The sequence below is a fragment of the Pseudorca crassidens genome, chromosome 15 (genome assembly GCF_039906515.1).
Source record: "Pseudorca crassidens isolate mPseCra1 chromosome 15, mPseCra1.hap1, whole genome shotgun sequence".
Classification (NCBI taxonomy): domain Eukaryota; kingdom Metazoa; phylum Chordata; class Mammalia; order Artiodactyla; family Delphinidae; genus Pseudorca; species Pseudorca crassidens.
In genome coordinates this window covers 77,566,016-77,583,590 of record NC_090310.1, presented here as the reverse complement: position 1 = coordinate 77,583,590, position 17,575 = coordinate 77,566,016, and the positions used below count along the sequence as shown (strand labels likewise).

General features: G+C 44.7%; 1 protein-coding gene across 3 annotated transcripts in view; it reads left to right on the top strand.

Moving 5' to 3' along the window:
* B4GALT5 (beta-1,4-galactosyltransferase 5) overlaps window positions 1-17,575 on the top strand; it is a 99,670-nt gene that overhangs the window by 11,723 nt on the left and 70,372 nt on the right. The window contains exon 1 of one of the 3 annotated variants that reach the window (XM_067708429.1): window positions 1,071-1,089. The exons of 1 other annotated variant lie outside the window; for it this stretch is intronic. In XM_067708429.1, the coding sequence (XP_067564530.1) occupies window position 1,089 (1 nt within the window). In that variant the 5' untranslated portion in view covers window positions 1,071-1,088. Of the gene's footprint in view, window positions 1-1,070; window positions 1,090-7,633; window positions 7,857-17,575 lie in introns of those variants that run through there. One more of the 3 variants, XM_067708427.1, reaches the window with a different exon arrangement.

Here is a 17,575-nt window from a genome sequence, read left to right as displayed (position 1 = left end):
GAATCTGATGAAGCCAACCCAAAGGAAAGCAGAGCTAAGATATGGAGAGAAATTGCGTGCTGATATTATATGAGCCCTTGGACTCAGCTATGCCTGAAGCCATGTAACCTTGCTTCAGGCCATTATAGTCATTTAAGGCAATAAATTTCATTTTTGTTTAAGCCAGTTTGAGTTGAAAGTCCTAACTAATACGTTATGTCAAGAGAGTAGTTTACTAGTACGAGAGCCACTACACTAAAGGCTTTACAGCAGCATTATTCATAGCAGTCTCCAGCTAAAAACTGCACAAATGCCTGGTAACAGTTGACTGGAAAATAAAATGTGGTATAGTCACACAATGGAATACTATGCAGCAGTTAAAATGAGTGACTTACAACTTCACTCCTCAATATGACTGAATCTCACAAACATAATGCTGAACAAAAGAAGTCAGACATAAAAGAATATATGATTCTATTTGTACAAAGTGAGTGCCAGTGATGTACTGCTTCTTTTTTATGTGAGTGCTTGTTAAATGGGTATATTCAGTTCTAAATATTCAGTGAGCTATACACTTGTGATATGTGTATGTTTCTGTATGTTATACTTCAATTAAAAATAAAACAAAACAAAACAGAAAAAGTTCAGCAGGTAGAAAATTTGGTGTGTGTGTGGGGGGGTGGGGGGTGGGGCGGAAAGAATGGCAGGCTAGGACTAGATGGATCCAGGACTCAAGTTATGTCATCAGGACTCGATTTCTCTTTGTTACTTGCATCAGTTTCTTTCCATGTGCCGGCTTCATCCCCAGGCTCCACACGTGGATAAAATGGCTGCCATTGCGTCAGCCTCACAACCTTTCATATTTATATCTAGCATGAAAGAGAAAGTTGGCTTCTCCAAAAGCACAAATTTAAATGTTTGGGAATTGAGTCTCATTGGCTCTGACTGGTCTACCCAACCCTGAATCAATTACTATTACCAGAGGAATACAATGTTCTGACTCGCCAGGCTGGCTCACCTAACAAGTCTGGAGGCAGAAATGGAGTCAACAACCTCAGAGAACCCCACAGACTGAAAGCAGAGGAGGAGGAAATTGGAACTATTGCAGAAGTGAGTGGAAGTTAAATATCTAAAAAAGTCCAATAAATATCTGGTACCTATACTTCTTCTCCTCCTCCTCTTCTTTCTTTTCTTAGCATTTGAAAAATGCCTGGCACCCACTTTGGTAGATATAAATACTTGCTGAATGAGAGAATCACTTCCATCAGTTGATACTCCCTAGGAGCCACCTGGTCATGCCCTAGGCCTTCCTGTCCAGGATAGAAAAGATAGTGTCAGAATTTAGAAAAGGGATATAAATCAGTCTTTTGACTGCAAAGCCATAGGTCTCTGTAGAATCAATGCTCTTGAAGGTCTTTTGCTAACTTTTTATGCCAGTTCCTCATATCTTACTCTCTTTCTTCGGAGGGGCTTCGTGGCAGAGAGACAGAGCCCTGGAAAAGTCTCATCATTAGCAGCCACGGTTGAGGCAGGAAGTCCTTGTTCACTGCTGCAGAGAGTGTAAATTGGCACACTCATTTCAGAGAACAATTGGGAAACAGTCAGTTAAACAGAAGATGTGCATATCCTACTGCTCAGCAAATGCACTCTTGTATGTTTGTGCTCTGGAGAAACTTTTGCCCTGGTGCGCAGGATATATACAGAAGAGCACTGTTGTAGGTACTATTGCTGCGTAGCAAACCACCCCAGACTTAGCGGTGTAAACAAGAGCCATTTTATTATGCTCATGGATTTGGAAAGGGCACAGTGAGGACTGCTTGCCTGGGGCTTCAGCTAGGAAGGGTTGAAGGTGGAGGATGACTTGACAGCTGGGGGCTAGACTGTTTAAAGGTTTGCTGTCTCACGTGTCTGGTGATTGATGCTGGCTGTCAGCTGGGACCTCTGCTGGGGCCTTGACCAGAGCACCTGGACGTGGCCTCTCCATGTGGCCTGGGCTTCCTCACAGTGTGGTGGCTAAAGGCTCTTAAGGTGGATGGTCCAACCAACAAGTCAGAAGCTGCATTTCCTCAGAAGTTGTGCATTGGCATTTCCACTACTTTTTATTGGCTATAAGTGATTCACAATCCCACCAGGTTCAAAGGGAGAGGAATTAAAGTAAGTTCCAGAAGAACATGGGAATGGGAAATATTGTTGAGGCCATCTTTGTAAATGACATTCTGCAAGAGATGTTCATTGCAGCAACGTTTTTACTGGGCCACCATCCCTCATCCAAACCCCTTTGGGGCCAGATATGTTTTGAAATTAAAAAAAAAAAATCTCAGAATTTTGAAAGGTAACATGGTACATACACTGAATATTTATATAACACCCCTTGAGAGGAAAGGGTCACCCTGTAAGTAAAAATCTAAATATTTTCTCAGTGGAACATATGATTATTCATATTAAGTATGATAAAGATTATAGATAGCTTTCTGTCTATTGAGGTCAAGTTTTGCCACCAAAGAAGTTCAGGTCAGGTCAGGTCGTAACTGACAAATAAATTATGAAAAAGCATTTAGGTTTCAGATTTTTTAGATTTTGAATTGTGGCTAAGGATCTATGGACCAGTAATAGAAAAAAAAAAAGAAACAAATTAACATCATCAAGAAATGAATAAACCTCAGTTACATGTTTCATTGCGGCTATACCTTATAAAAATATATTGAGGGAAAGCATGACGCACGCATATGCGTCATGAAAGCATGTATTCATGATGCAAGAGTATATTTGTGATCAGTTAGGATAAGCCAGGTTATGTTGTAGTAAAATAAACAGTAAAATCAGATGCTTAAAACCAAGTTTTATTTCTTGCTCATGCTATATGTTCATCACTGGCCTGATGGGCTCGGGGGAATTTTCTCCTCCCTTTGGGACTCAGCTGGTGGGGCAGCTGCTCTGTGGAACATTGATGGTCACTGTGGTAGAGGGATAAGAGGACACACCGGCTCTTAAAGCTTCTGCTCTGAGCCTCAGTTTCCTCTGAAAGGACTGCCTGGCTGGAGTTTACCAGGGTGAACGTCACAGTCAATACTCAGTCAACAGGAGTTTCTGGCACCAGAAGTAATCAATGCCAAGTCTCCTGGGGCCTGGAAAGCAGTTATGAAATGTCAACGACATTTATCTACTCACTGCCTCTGGGAGTTTGAATTCAGATAGTCACTGCTTTGTAATATTATCACAATACTGGTGATTGGCATTTATGGATTGTGCAATGGCTTCCTCGGGGCAGGTGCCTGGAACAGGAGAGTTTGAGGGGTTGGGGAGGGCATAGTGTTATTTCTGACTTACTTCAGGCTCTGGATCCTTTTCTTCGCGTGTTTTACTTGGGCTAGTCTGTAATTGAGTGTTGACAAGCATGTGAGGCCCAATTCATGCTCTCTTGGAATTTCTCAAGGGACCACCCCCCCACACACACACCTTTCTTTAGGCCACTCCTCTCCTCTAAAGCCTTCAAGGGCTCCCTATGGCCCACAGGAGAAAGTGTAAGAATAGGACAGCTCCCATTGATTGAGCGCCTGCTACATGCCAGGCACTTTATAGGTACTATCTCTAGTCCTCACAGCAACCCCAGGAGGAAAAACTATGATCCACATTTTACAGATGTGGAAATGGAGGCTCAGAGAGGTGAAATGACTTGCCAAGGTCACAGAGCGAGAGTGAGGAAGAGGCAGGACTGGTTGGTCATCAGATCTTTCTGACTCTGGGGCCCCTACTGAACTATAGGGTTAAGGCCCCTCTGATCTCACCCCATCCCTTTTCCTTTTCCTTGGAGTCACCAGCTGCTCCAGGCAGGCTGGCCTCCTCTCACTGCCCCTCGAGCAAGCATGTCTCACCTCCCTTTCAAAGGCCATCTAAAATCTCACAGGACACTTCCCCAGACTGCTGGTCATATGAGTCTTGCCCTCATCGCACTGTACCACAGTTACTCACTTTCCTGTCAGTCCTGCCAGTGGGCTGCAGGCACCTCCTCTCGGTCACCTCTGCATTTGCCATGCCCAGATGTGCTCAATGCACATCTGCTATTCATTCAGCATTCCTTCAATAATTACTGAGCACCTGCTGTATGCCAGGCACACTGCTAGATGCAAGGATTCAGCAGAGAATGAAACAGAATCCCTGACTGCATGGAGCTTATGTTCGATACAGGAGACAGAAAAGGAATAAATAAACACATACATGTATAATATAATGTCAGGGATGAAAAGTGACGTTGGTCTCATGCACAAAGGCAGAGGCATCTCTTCCCTCAGCTTCCAGAGCCCTCTGTTTCCTTGGCAGAGGCATAATTTTTGGCTCTGCCATTCAAGGTGGACTTCCTCCAGGCTCGGCTCTAGGCACTCCCTGTTATCCTCTGAATCAGCAGCCCACAGATGGTATTGAGGTGTGGTTTTAATTTGCATTTTTCAGAGGACAAATGAACGCAAGCAACTTTATGTGTGCTTATTGGCCGCTTGCATATCTTCTTCTATGAAATGTGTGTTCAAGCCTTTCCTTTTTTTTCCTTATTGGTTTGTTGGTCTTTATAAACCTGCGTGTGTTTTTAAACAATATTCTGGATATGAATTCTTTATCAGCCACATATTTCTAGTTCTTCTACTGTGCGGCCTATGCTTCCCCTTAAAGGTGTCTTTGGATGAAGAGAAATTCTTATTTTAATGTAGCCCAACTTATCAAAATTTTCCTTTTTGGCTGGTGTTTGATGAATCTTTGCCTACCCCAAGGACAGGAAGATATTCTTCTATGTTTTCATCTAAAAGCTTTTGTTCTTTTGTTTTATCGTTCGTATTTAGATTTACAATCCATCTTAAACTGATTTCATGGATAGTGTGAGGTAGGAGTGGTGTCTTTTTTTTTTTCCCATATGGAAGTCCAACTGACCCAGCACCAATTGTTTTGTTTCAATTAAACAAAACATTGAATGGTGGTGTATGGGTGTTTATGGTACCATTCTTTCAACTTCCCAATGGGTTTAAAAGTGTTTTAAATAACATATTGGGGGAGGGATGATGAAAAAAAAGGTAGAGGGACTATGGTAGATAAACAAATACTATGGAAATAATTTCAAATGCAATGTGTAAACCCTGATTTGATACTGTTAAAAAAAAAGCTATAAAAGACATTTTTTAAAGCAAAGGGTAAATTTGGGAATGGACTGGATATTACAGGTCATTGTGGTATGATTGTTCATTTTCTTAGGTGTGATAATGTTATTGTGGTTATGTAGGAGAATGTACTTTTTCTTAGGATTTCTGTGGAAGTATTGAAGCATGAAGTACCGATAAGGCAGCAACTAATTTAAATAATTCAGAAAAAAACTGTACATATGAATATAGATAGATAAATCTGAAAAAATAGGGGGAGGGGCAATATAGGGATGAAGAAGTGAGAGGTACAACCTATTAGATGTAAGATAGGCTCAAGGATGTATTGTATGACATAGGGAATATAGCCTATATTTTGTAATAACTGTAAATGGAAAGTAACATTTAAAAATTGTATAAAAAATTTAAAAAGCTGGAAAAATATCAATCCAAGTGGAGAGTGTACAGGTACTCCTTGTACTAGTCTTTGAACTTTTCTGTATGTTTGAAAATATTTGTTAAAGACAGAGCTGGGCAGGAGGCGGGAGCCATTGTATGGTCCAAACAAAAGTAGTGGCAGGTCAGATTATTCCAGCTAGTTTGAGATTTCTGGTCTAAGGCCTCATCTCTGCTATCTCACTTACTCTGCGTCACATCCCTATGGGGTAGGCAACACTGGGCCCATTTCACAGGTAATGAATAGAAGCTCAGAGGGTGAAGTGACTTGCTCAAGGTCACACAGCCAGTTGAGACCAAGCTAAGATTTGAACTCACATCTGCCTGAGTCAAAATTATTTGCTTTTCTTTTCTGTTGTTTAAGCCTCTTCTCTCCCATTCCGTTTCCCAGGGGTGTTGGTCAGCTGAGAGCCTGTGTGCATGTATTACTCAAATTCTCACAACCACCCGATGCAGTCATTACTAATAATACATGTCATTTTACTGAGAGGCCGAGAGGTTAAGTAACTTGCTTAAGGTCACTCAGCTAAGAATGGAAGAGACAGGAACAGGGAACAATGAACAGGAACAAGGAACCAGGACAGTCTGGCTCTAGAGCCCGAATATAAAGAGTCAAAGAAACACCATAAAAAGATAAATCACTTCAGGAATACAAAGCAGGATTATTGCTGGTTCTCACAGAATCCCTGCAAAGTCCTTTCTTCTCCTGACTGCTATGGCATTCCAAGGGGACACTTGCCTCCCCAGTTCAGCTGGCAACTTCTTGAGTTGAGGCCGAGGCAGGTTCTATTGGCCCTCACCTGAGTCTCTAGTTACTGCCTACTGCCATCAGAGGTCTTCTGGCCTGGGGCTGATCTTAAACCATTGTTTTGGATATGGCCGCACACTATCCTACGGAGCAGGGTACCGATTTGTCTGCAGGATGGAAATTAGGGTTCAGATGGAATGCTGAGGCACTTACAGCCTAGTGGTCAAGGGTGCCTTGGGAGACAGGTCGTTTTTTATTTAAGCCCTTATTGCAAGGCTTGGGTGGATTACTTCTCCATCTAGGAGCCTCAGTCTCCTCAGCTGTACAATAAGAATAATAAGAGCACACATCTCAGGCCTGTTGGGGTAATTTAATGAGGTAGGTAAAGCCCAGTGTCTCTCAAGGGCAAGTCTTCATATTGATAACTGTTATCATTAAGGTCCTTAGGAATCTTTGGGATATGGAACCTGCCCAGAGCTACAACCTCATCCCTGTCGCTCTCCCTGCCCCACTGGATTGTATCCATGCTGGCCTTGAGTTAAGCTGGGGTCAGATCAGGCTTTTTAACCTCAGGACCTTTGCATCTGATGTTCACTGTTTTATGTCATCCCTCAGTGAGGCCTTCCCTGACCACATTAGTCTGCCTCAAACATATTCTCCTGTTTTATTGTATTCATATCACTTATCAGTACCTGACATTATGAACTGATTTGTTTCTTTTTCTCCTCCCATTTGAATGTTATGTTCAAGAAGACAGAGATTTTGTCTGTTTTGTTCTATGTAGCATCCCCAGCGCCAAGAACGGTGTCTGGCATATGTCTGGCTTTCAATAAATGGTGAACTGAATGAATGAATGAATGAATGAATGGAGGTGTATACCGAGCCCTCATGCCTACAATCCCTGCTCTTCTGTCGCAGTGGGTGGCCAGCCGAGTCAGACATTGCATACGGCCCCTTGGCTCCCAGGTTGGGGGCGTCCAAGAGCGGACCGACGGGCACTTGAGCGACGTTCCCCAAAAGCCAGGGCGGTGGCCGCGCCGGTAGAGGGGCTGTCGCCATTTGGCGACTTTCCCTGCGGGCCACTGCGCCGCCGCGGGGGCCAAACAGGGGATCGCTCTGTGAGCGCGCGCGCGCGGGTCTTTTGCGACGGTGCCCGGCGGCGCTAGCCCCGCCCCCTCCCCGCCCCCGCGGCCCACCCCGCCCCGCCCCGCCCCCGCCGCTGCGCTCTCTACCGGGCCGCTCAGGCCCCCGCCCGCTTCATGTGGCCCGGCCAGCGGCGGCCGGCGGCTGGGAGCGGCGAGGCGGCGGCGAGCGGCGGCCGGCGAGGCCCGGGAGGTGGCGGAGGCCCAGGCGGCGGCGGCGGCGGCCAAGGAGGCGGCGCACGGAGAGCGGCGGGAGCAGGCCCGGCCCGGCCCTCGAGCGGCCGCCTGGCTGCAGCATGCGCGTCCGCCGGGGGCTGCTGCGGCTGCCGCGCCGCTCGCTGCTCGCCGCGCTCTTCTTCTTCTCGCTCTCGTCCTCGCTGCTCTACTTCGTCTATGTGGCGCCCGGCATAGGTAGGAAGGGGGCCTGGGACCCTGGGGGTGCCTCTCTGGCCTCAAGGGGACCCCGGGAACCCCCGCCCCGCCCTGAGGGGACCCTGGCTTTCAGAAGACACCCGGCTGGGAGGCGACCCCGAGCCTGGCCCTCAGAAGACTACGGGGACTCCGGCCCGACCCTCGGGAGACCCCACGCCTGGCCCTCGGGGGACTCCAGGACATTCCAGTACCCTGCACCCCGACGGGCTCCAGAACCCCCCTCCCCCCGCCAGCCTCCCGCCCACCCCCTGCCCTCCTTTAACCCCTTCCCCGCGGGAACCCGACCATGCCTTCACACACACACACACACACACACACACACACACGCGAGCGCGCGCGCGTGCTGGGACGCCCCCTTTCTTGCCCTGGCCTCCCTAGAACCCCCACTTAACGCTCCTCGGCTCGAGAACTGGCGCTCTCCCTCCTCCGGGGTCTCCTCCAGCCCCGGTTCCGGGCATTCCTCGGCCCCCGAACCTCCGCGGCCCGCCCTCCCCTCCTCGCGGAGCCCCTGTGCTAGGGTCTCCAGGAGTCCCACCTTCCTGGTTTCCATCCATCCTTCCCCTCTCTTCTCCCTGGTGACTCCACCGTTTCCTGCTCTCCCTCCTACCCTTTCTTCCCTCGACTTTCCCTTGTTACATCCACCTTCAGGTCCTCCTCCCCAACACACACATTCTCCTCTTCCAAGTGGCCAGATCCCTTTCCTAGCAGGGTGGCATCCCCCACCCCCCAGGGAGGTCCACCCCCTCCATTCAGTCTACGAACCCCTGAGTGTGCCACGCCTCCTCTGCATCCCCTCCCCCTGCCCCGCCTACCCCCAGGGGCACTCCCTGTCATCTCCTCTCCCTTATCTCCTATCCTTCCCCGAATCCTCACCACCCCCCTCTGGTCCTCAGGCACAGTTTCTTTCTGATTGAAGACTTGGGGAAGGGGTGCTGTCTGGGCTCTTCCTTTCTCCCCTTTCTTTAACTTCTGCCCTCTCCTAGCCTTGAGGGTAGAAGGTGGCCCTTCAGTAGTATCCTATGGGGCCGGGGGTGTGTACATTTAAATTGGTCCTAGAGGAGGAGATATGACAAGGGCCTTGGGGAAATGGTGCAGGTGGGAAGGAGCATGGAGAAAAGGTGGAATGGGGACTCATTCTTCTCAAAGGCATGTCCTTTAAAGGAAAGACAGCCCTGGAGAAACTGAACCCTGACCAAGCATAGGCTGTCTAAGAGCATAGAGCAGACATTTAGGATGTGAAGAAACATTAGAAGGAAATAACAGCATGAGGGTTAAGGTCAGAGGACATGGAGGTCAGATTTGGATTCTAATCGCTGCCCTTTATGACCTTGAGCAAGTTACTAAGCCTCACCTTTTCTTCTCTGTAAAATGGGGGTACTCATCCTAACCTTATAGGGTTTTAAGGATGGAAGTAGATAAGTTCCCTTTTAAAGCACTTATCATTGTACCTGATGCTTAGAGAGTTTTCAAAAAAAAAAAAAGCTATTATATGTAGCTTTCAAGAAAGAAAGGAGGGAGTAGATGGAAGGTTTAGGGTATGTATTTGCCTGACTTGGCATCACCATGAGGCCCTAGAGAAAACCTCAGTTTAAGGTGAAAAATGATCAGAAAATGCTGTTGGGGGTGGGGCAAGGAGAGTAAATTTTGCTGTAAAAAGTCTGGATCATTTGGATGTTAGGAAAGGGTTGATGGTTTAACTCTAGGGAAATACCCTTTAGGATTGTAGTAATGATTAGTGCCATTCTCTGTTGACCTGTCAACACTGAACTAGCTGAATAGAGAAATTTCCAGATAGAGCCGGAGATTGTCTCCTGATTTTTTTTTAAAATATATTTATTTATTTTATTTATTTATTTTTGGATGTGTTGGGTCTTCGTTGCTGCGCTCGGGCTTTCTCTAGTTGTGGCGAGCGGGCTTCTCACTGCGGTGTCTTCTCTTGCTGCAGAGCATGGGCTCTTGGCGTGCGGGCTTCAGTAGTTGTGGCATGCAGGCTCAGTAGTTGTGTCTCGTGGGCTCCAGAGAGCAGGCTCAGTAGTTGTGGCACACAGGCTTAGTTGCTCCGCGGCATGTGGGATCTTCCCAGACCAGGGCTTGAACCCATGTCCTCTACATTGGCAGGCGGATTCTTAACCACTGCACCACCAGGGAAGTCCTCTCCTGATTGTTTTTTTTAAAGAGCATATTTCATTTGATGGTAAATATTGATGATTTGTAGTACAAACTAGATCTAGTTTGTACTACAAAGATAGAACAGGTAATATCCTACTGCCGTAACATTTTATGAAATGTCTTAGGAAAAGCATCCCTCTGGGAAGGTGTTGTATGTGGCCTGATGGATCAGATGAGGGGATAGGAGTCTGGGCAGAATAAGAACAGGTGAGTAATTAGTGGAATTAATTGAGAAAAGAGTTCATTAACATATTGGATATTAGGCTAATAAAAATGGGTGTGAAATGATGGATTTGAACCTAGAGGCAGTCTTGAAGCCATATCCCCTTTTGTGAAAGTGATGGGTTTTTTCTGGTGTGGGTGCATAAATAAGCTATGTCGAAATGGAAAAATATATCCCACTGGGATAGTAAACACCCTCTTGATTAGAAAGATTAGAAGCCAGATTCTAAAACAGAGATGGAACGTAACAACTTAATTAAAACTCTTCAGCAGTAGATTTTTAGGTCAGTGGAACCCCAGTGAAAGGCAGTGGGCTTGGGGCTTCCCTGGTGGTGCAGTGGGTAAGAATCCGCCTGCCAATGCAGGGGACATGGGTTTGATCCCTGGTCTGGGAAGATCCCACATGCTGCGGAGCAGCTAAGCCTGTGTGCCACAACTACTGAGCCTGTGCTCTAGAGCCCGCGAGCCACAACTACTGAAGCCTGCGCACCTAGAGCCTGTGCTCTGCAACAAGAGAAGCCACCGCAATGAGAAGCCCCGCACCGCAACGAAGAGTAGCCCCCACTCCTGCAACTAGAGAAAGCCCGCGCGCAGCAACGAAGACCCAACGCAGCCAAAAATAAATAAATAAGTAAATTTAAAAAAAATAATAAAGCAATGGGCTTCTACCACACTTAGATTCCTACATCACTGATAACTGAGAAAGATGCAAAGCACTTAAATATTCACTAATTTCTTCTTAAATGTGGGTCTTCTAAAGGGCAGATCTACTTAAGATTCACTTCTGTTAGTTGGAAAGGGGAGTGGTGGGAAGGATGTGAAGTGGTTTTAGAAGGATACATTGAGCAGTTTGGTGATTTTATTTATCTTGGCTTTCCTGTTTAGGAGCTTAATTTTTTAAATAATCAGCTTTGGACAGAGGGTGGCAAATTTTTTCAAAAAGTTAAGGCAGTCTAGAGAAATAGAAGGTTTTATATGCCTTGGATTATGAAGACCTTATTTGAGACAATTGTTAAAATGAGCTTAGAAAATAATACTGGGTTGAACCACATGAAATTTCCATTTTTTGCAGGTCAAAACCAGTTGTATATTGGCAGTTTGATATATAGCTCAATCTAATACATTTCCAAATAATGACAATCCTGTTTTCTGGCATAATGGGAAGTGTCAGACTTGTATTTCCTTCCAGGTTTAATATTTTTCCAGTCCTGCTTTTGATTTACTTTGTATACCCTGTGGCCACGCTGTGCTCTACGGCTAAAGAGAAATCATCAACCTGAGAGTGTGTTACAGCTATATTTGGAATTATGTAGACTTGAATTTGAGATATGAGAAAAACCATGTTAGTTTTAAATGTTTTAAAGTTGCTCATGTGTAATATAGCCCAGCTACAATTTCAACCTAACTATTGTTGGTATTTTTGAGATCTAATGCTAGCTCTTAATGTTAGTGTCCCATAGTCTAACAGCAAAGGGAAATTTTCCTGGACTTGAGGGTCATCTGAAATGGAGGTAGTGGTACCATTTGGCTTAGAAAATTGGATGTGAGGAATATTACTAAATCTGACTATAATGTGTTTGTAACAAATACAAAGTGCGCTTAGCTACTTAAATAAACCCCTGCCAATCCAGTTAAGTAATTTAAAAATATGACTTCATTGGCCATTATGTTTTTGTTATTAAATCAAAAGTAGTGTTTTATATCAGCAGTTTAAAAGTAGAAATGAAAAGGATGGGGCAGAAAGTGTGAGGGAGGTGGTGGATTTGAAAAAGGAAGAGGAAGGGAATATGGTTATAAAAATGCATACGTGGGCTTCCCTGGTGGCGCAGTGGTTGAGAGTCCGCCTGCTGATGCAGGGGACACGGGTTCGTGCCCCGGTCTGGGAGGATCCCACATGCCGCGGAGCGGCTGGGCCCGTGAGCCATGGCCTCTGAGCCTGCGCGTCCGGAGCCTGTGCTCCGCAACGGGAGAGGCCACAACAGTGAGAGGCCCGCGTACCACACACACACACACACACACACACACACACACACACACACACAAATAAATGCATACGTGCCTCTTCTCTGTAGCACCCTGCCCTCCACAGCCTGAGTGATTATCGTTTATTTCATCACTTGTTTTACCTGCACTGTTGAAATATCCCTATTCCTTTCAGGGTTCCGAAGAGAACTTTGAACTTATTTATGATCCTTTAACTTAAAAAAAAAAAAAAAAAAACTAAGAGCTTGGAGTACCTCCATGTTCCAGTCTGACCAGGTCTTTTAGAAGATAAGAGAAGTGAACTATTTACAGATGGACATACATTTGAAGGGCTGATTTTAAAAATCTTATTAACTTTATGGTGCTGTCACATGGCAAGGTTGTATAGAGGTTACTGACCTTTGCAAATTGTTTAGTTACTGATTTTAAGAGAGATGCCTGTGCATGGTTAGAGGCAGTAGTCTATATACTGATGAAATTTTATTAAAGTTCCACTATTTAAATTAATTTTTCTTTTGTCTTGATTATTGAGGAAAGGAAATGGGGAATGATTTTTCCCTTTTGTCCTGCTTAGTTCCAAGAAAAGTTTGATTCATGGCTGGCTTTTGGAAGACAGGAATCAGTAATTCTAATCCCACCTGATTTGACCAAATGACCTTGAGCAAATCACTTGATTCTCTGATCTTATACTTGGCCAGAAAACAAAGCTGTTTGAAACACTAGAACTGCATCTTAGCCAAACTTTTAGTAAGAAGTTTTTTTTTTTTTATCTTTATTGGAGTATAATTGCTTTACAATGGTGTGTTAGTTTTTGCTTTATAAAAAAGTGAATCAGTTATACATATACATATGTTCCCATATCTCTTCCCTCTTGTGTCTCCCTCCCTCCCACCCTCCCTATCCCACCCCTCTAGGTGGTCACAAAGCACTGAGTTGATCTCCCTGTGCTATGCGGCTGCTTCCCACTAGCTATCTTTTTTTTTTTTTTTTTTTTGCGGTACGCGAGCCTCTCCCTGTTGTGGCCTCTCCTGTTGCGGAGCACAGGCTCTGGACGCGCAGGCTCAGTGGCCATGGCTCACGGGCCCAGCCGCTCCACGGCATGTGGGATCTTCCCAGACCGGGGCACGAATCTGCGTCCCCTGCATCGGCAGGCGGACTCTCAACCACTGTGCCACCAGGGAAGCCCTAACTATCTATTTTACATTTGGTAGTGTATATATGTCCATGCCACTCTCTTGCTTTGTCACAGCTTAGCCTTCCCCGTCCCCATATCCTCAAGTCCATTCTCTAGTAGGTCTGTGTCTTTATTCCTGTCTTACTCCTAGGTTCTTCATGACATTTTTTTTCTTAAATTCCATATATATGTGTTAGCATAGTCAGAAGTATTTATGTATAGAAAGTTGATAATTCATTCACATCCTATGCAAATTTTGGACCTAAGATTTTAGATAAGATACATGTTTTAAATAACTGAATGCAACTTTCTCTAATAACCCCAGGAAAATTTCAGATTCCCCCCTTGTTTTAAATATATATATGTGTGTATATATATATATATATATTTTTGGCTGTGTTTGGTCTTTGTTGCTGCGCGCGGTCTTTCTCTAGTTGCGGCGAGTGGGGGCTACTGTTCGTTGTGGTGCGCGGGCTTCTCATTGCAGTGGCTTCTCTTGTTGCGGAGCACGGACTCTAGGCGCGCAGGCTCGGTAGTTGTGGTAGTTGTGGCTCATGGGCTTAGTTGCTCCGCCGCATGTGGGCTCTTCCCAGACCAGGCCTCAAACCCGTGTCCCCTGCATTTGGCAGGCAGATTCTTAACCACTGTGCCACCAGGGAAGTCCCATCTCCCCCCTTGTTAAGTGTAGTATGAAAACAGCCTTTTTGTTGTTGTTCCTCACATGAAAGTGTCCTCTAAATGCTTCAGTGCACTTAGTTTCTGAGCTTTTCTGGAGTGAAATATGTCATATTGTGAATGTGGGTTATTTTATTTTAGAAAATTAAAAAGCCTTACCCTGTTTAAGGACCCCCTTCTCCCCACGTGTGCCTGTACGGACTCACTCACTCACTCAGATGTTTCCTTTGAGTATTGCATCATGTCAGTCTTCTTAGAAGGAAACCATATTTGGAGAACAGATTGAAGTTATAAAACTAAACAGCACCACTTTTGACCAGGATTTTGGTGATGTTTTATGTCCTTTCTGCCGCAGTTTGCTATGTCGGAAACAAAGTCTTGGGTTTGGAATTGAAGTCTCTTAACAGTGAAAATGTGCTAGTCTTGGACAGTCTTTGGAAGCAGCCGTTTGGCCAGTATCAGTTGCTGTTCCAAGGCATCGCTACTCTAGCCAGTAGATAATTCTGCCCCCAACCCTGACATTTCCCCGCAGAGCTTGACAGGCCAGTGAGAGCAGCGTATAACATCGTATAACATCGCCAGGAAGGAGGGTCTTCTTGTGTTGCCATGACTCTTTAGAGCTCTTTAAGAGAGGAAAAAGACGTAGAAGCCAAAGTGCTACTGACTTACTTGCTTCCCTAATTTTGCAGCGTTTTAGATCATGGAAGATACGTTGTACACATCCAACTATATAAGCAAACAGAACTTTAGTAAGCAAGAAGTAGGCAATGTGATGCTGCAAAGGCCTGTCAAAGAACTAGAGAAAACTAGTGGTTAACATTGGTCAAGATAAAGGTTAATCAGAAGCAAACAGATTGGGTGTTGGCTTAGAAGAAGTTAAAGGAGTTATCGTGAGAAGAGGCAGGCCTGTGTATACTATTAGTGAAAGGACAGTTATTCTTTAGTTTCTAATACTAGCTAAATAAGAGTATGCCTTCCTTTGCACACTGTGTGTATTTTTGTAGAAAGCTGTGAGAAAATTAAAGGAATTTAAGATCTGTGGGTCAATAATAATCCAGTATTTGAGTGTCTTCCTATCATGTTACCAGCTATGGGAGATATTTGGATTCTAGACTTTTGACTGCTGCTTTCATTTTACAGATGATTGTATAAGCCCAGGTTGAGTCATTAACTTGCCCAAAGTTGAGAATTACGAAATAGCTGTAAAAATAAATAAATAAATAAATAAATAAATAAGATAAAATACCTCTGCAGCATATACTATATGGTTGAAAATACAAGATTAATCATAAGAAATAACTAGAGAAAATAGAAAATAGTATGTAATCAATTGCTGACTTGTATGATACTGATCCTTAATGAGGTGAGAGATTCAGACACAGGCACTCATTCCTTTATTCAATAGGTAGTTTTTTTGGAGTGCCTCCTCTTGTCAGATACTCTTTTGGGTATCAGGCAATCTAGAAATGAGTAAGGCAGAATGTTTCTGCCATCCTGGTGATTTCATTCTAGTGGGACGTTTTTGCCCTTTGTGGTGTTTTACTTCTGATGGGGAGACAGCCAATATACAATATAATTTCAGACAGTGGTAGGAGTGACTGAGGGTCTATTTATTTATTTATTTATTTATTTATTTTTGGCTGTGTTGGGTCTTTGTGGCCGCGCACTGGCTTTCTCTAGTTCTGGCGAGTGGGGGCTACTCTTAGTAGTGGTGCGCGGGCTTCTCATTGCGGTGGCTTCTCTTGTTGTGGAGCATGGGCTCTAGGCGCGCGGGCTTCAGTAGTTGTGGTGCATGGGCTCAGTAGTTGCAGCACGCAGGCCCTAGAGCACATGGGCTTCAGTAGTTGTGGTGTGCAGGCTCAGTAGTTGGGGCCCTCACGGGCTTAGTTGTTCCACGGCATGTGGGACCTTCCCAGACCAGGGCTCAAACCCGTGTCCCCTGCATTTACAGGTGGATTCTCAACCACTGCGCCACCAGGGTAGTCCCTGAGGGTCTGTTTTAGATAGGGTGGTTAGGGAAGGCTTCATTAATGAGGTGATATTTGACTTGAAGGGGTAGAACAGGTCACAGGTCTGGGGATTGGGATGGTGATGGGCGTGTCAAGCATACGTGAAGGTCTTGAGGCAGAAATGCACTTGAGGGAAGGTTGACTGGATTTTTATAAGTGAGAAATGGTAGGAAACGAGCTTAGAAAGATGGTAGGGGTCAGGCCTTGTAGGACCCTATAGGCCATGGTAAGGGCTGTAGGATAGGAGTGAACATTAACTTAGAAATCAGCCAGATCTGGGTTTGAATCAACTCTGACTGAGTGGGCACACTATTTTCAATTTTCTTATCTGCCCCATGGAGGATACCATCTTTCTCAGGGTCGTTGTGAGAATTGAGTGGAATATGCCTTTAAGAGGGCTTAGCACAGAGCTTGACACAAAGCTCCATATGTTAATAATTATTATTTATAACCATAGGAGATGTCCTCTTGGCCTAATGCTAGTACTAAACTGAGAGGAGGATTGAGCTCCAGTCCAGCTTTACCAATAACTAGATGGAAACCTTTACTTCAGTTTTCTCATCTGTAAAATAAAGCAATGGACTAAAGTACAGATTCTAGGGTCCCTCTCAGATCTGAAGTTCCATGATTCTGAGCAAGTGTGAGTTGAACCTTGAAGGAGAAGAAGGAATAATGAGTTCTGTCAAGTAAAGACACCCCATTAAAAAAAATTCACATCTCCCATTCACTTAGTTTCCCACCTTTAGTGCAATACTGAGCCATGGATTCTGTGAAGTGTCGGTGTATAACCATCAGACTTAACAGTTTCACTCTGTAGGGTGAATGGAGAAATTCAGACTGTGCAATGCTATTGTTTGAGGACATTTGCCCTAAAAATGAGACAGACGTAGAATGTCTGCCTTGAAGTCTATCTTTGAAATCATTGTGTCAAAGAAACAACAAAAAAATGTGTGTTGTCTTGGTCAAAGGAAAAATACTAAAAGAATTTTATGGAAATATCTTTGGGATGTTGAGACTTTTTTTTTCCTCTTTTTTTCTCTGCTTTTTGTCCCCTGGGTAATCCTTTTAAGTTTTAACCTGCTAAATCAGTCTTTACCTCTAGCCTCACACTTTTGCTTTTAAGCATGAAATAGAGCCCTGGACTCATTAGCTCCTGCCCCATCTTCATTCCTCTAGGTAATTGGATGTTAAATGAGAAATGAATATTACATTTTGACCCAGTAATTCTTTTTCTTTTTTTTAACATCTTTATTGGAATATAATTGCTTTACAATGGTGTGTTAGTTTCTGGTTTATAACAAAGTGAAAAAGCTATACATATACACATATCCCCATATCTCCTCCCTCTTGCCTCTCCCTCCCACCCTCCCTAACCCACCCATCTAGGTGGTCACAAAGCACCGAACTGATCTCCCTCATCTCGCTGTGCTATGCGGCTGCTTCTCACTAGCTGTTTTACATTTGGT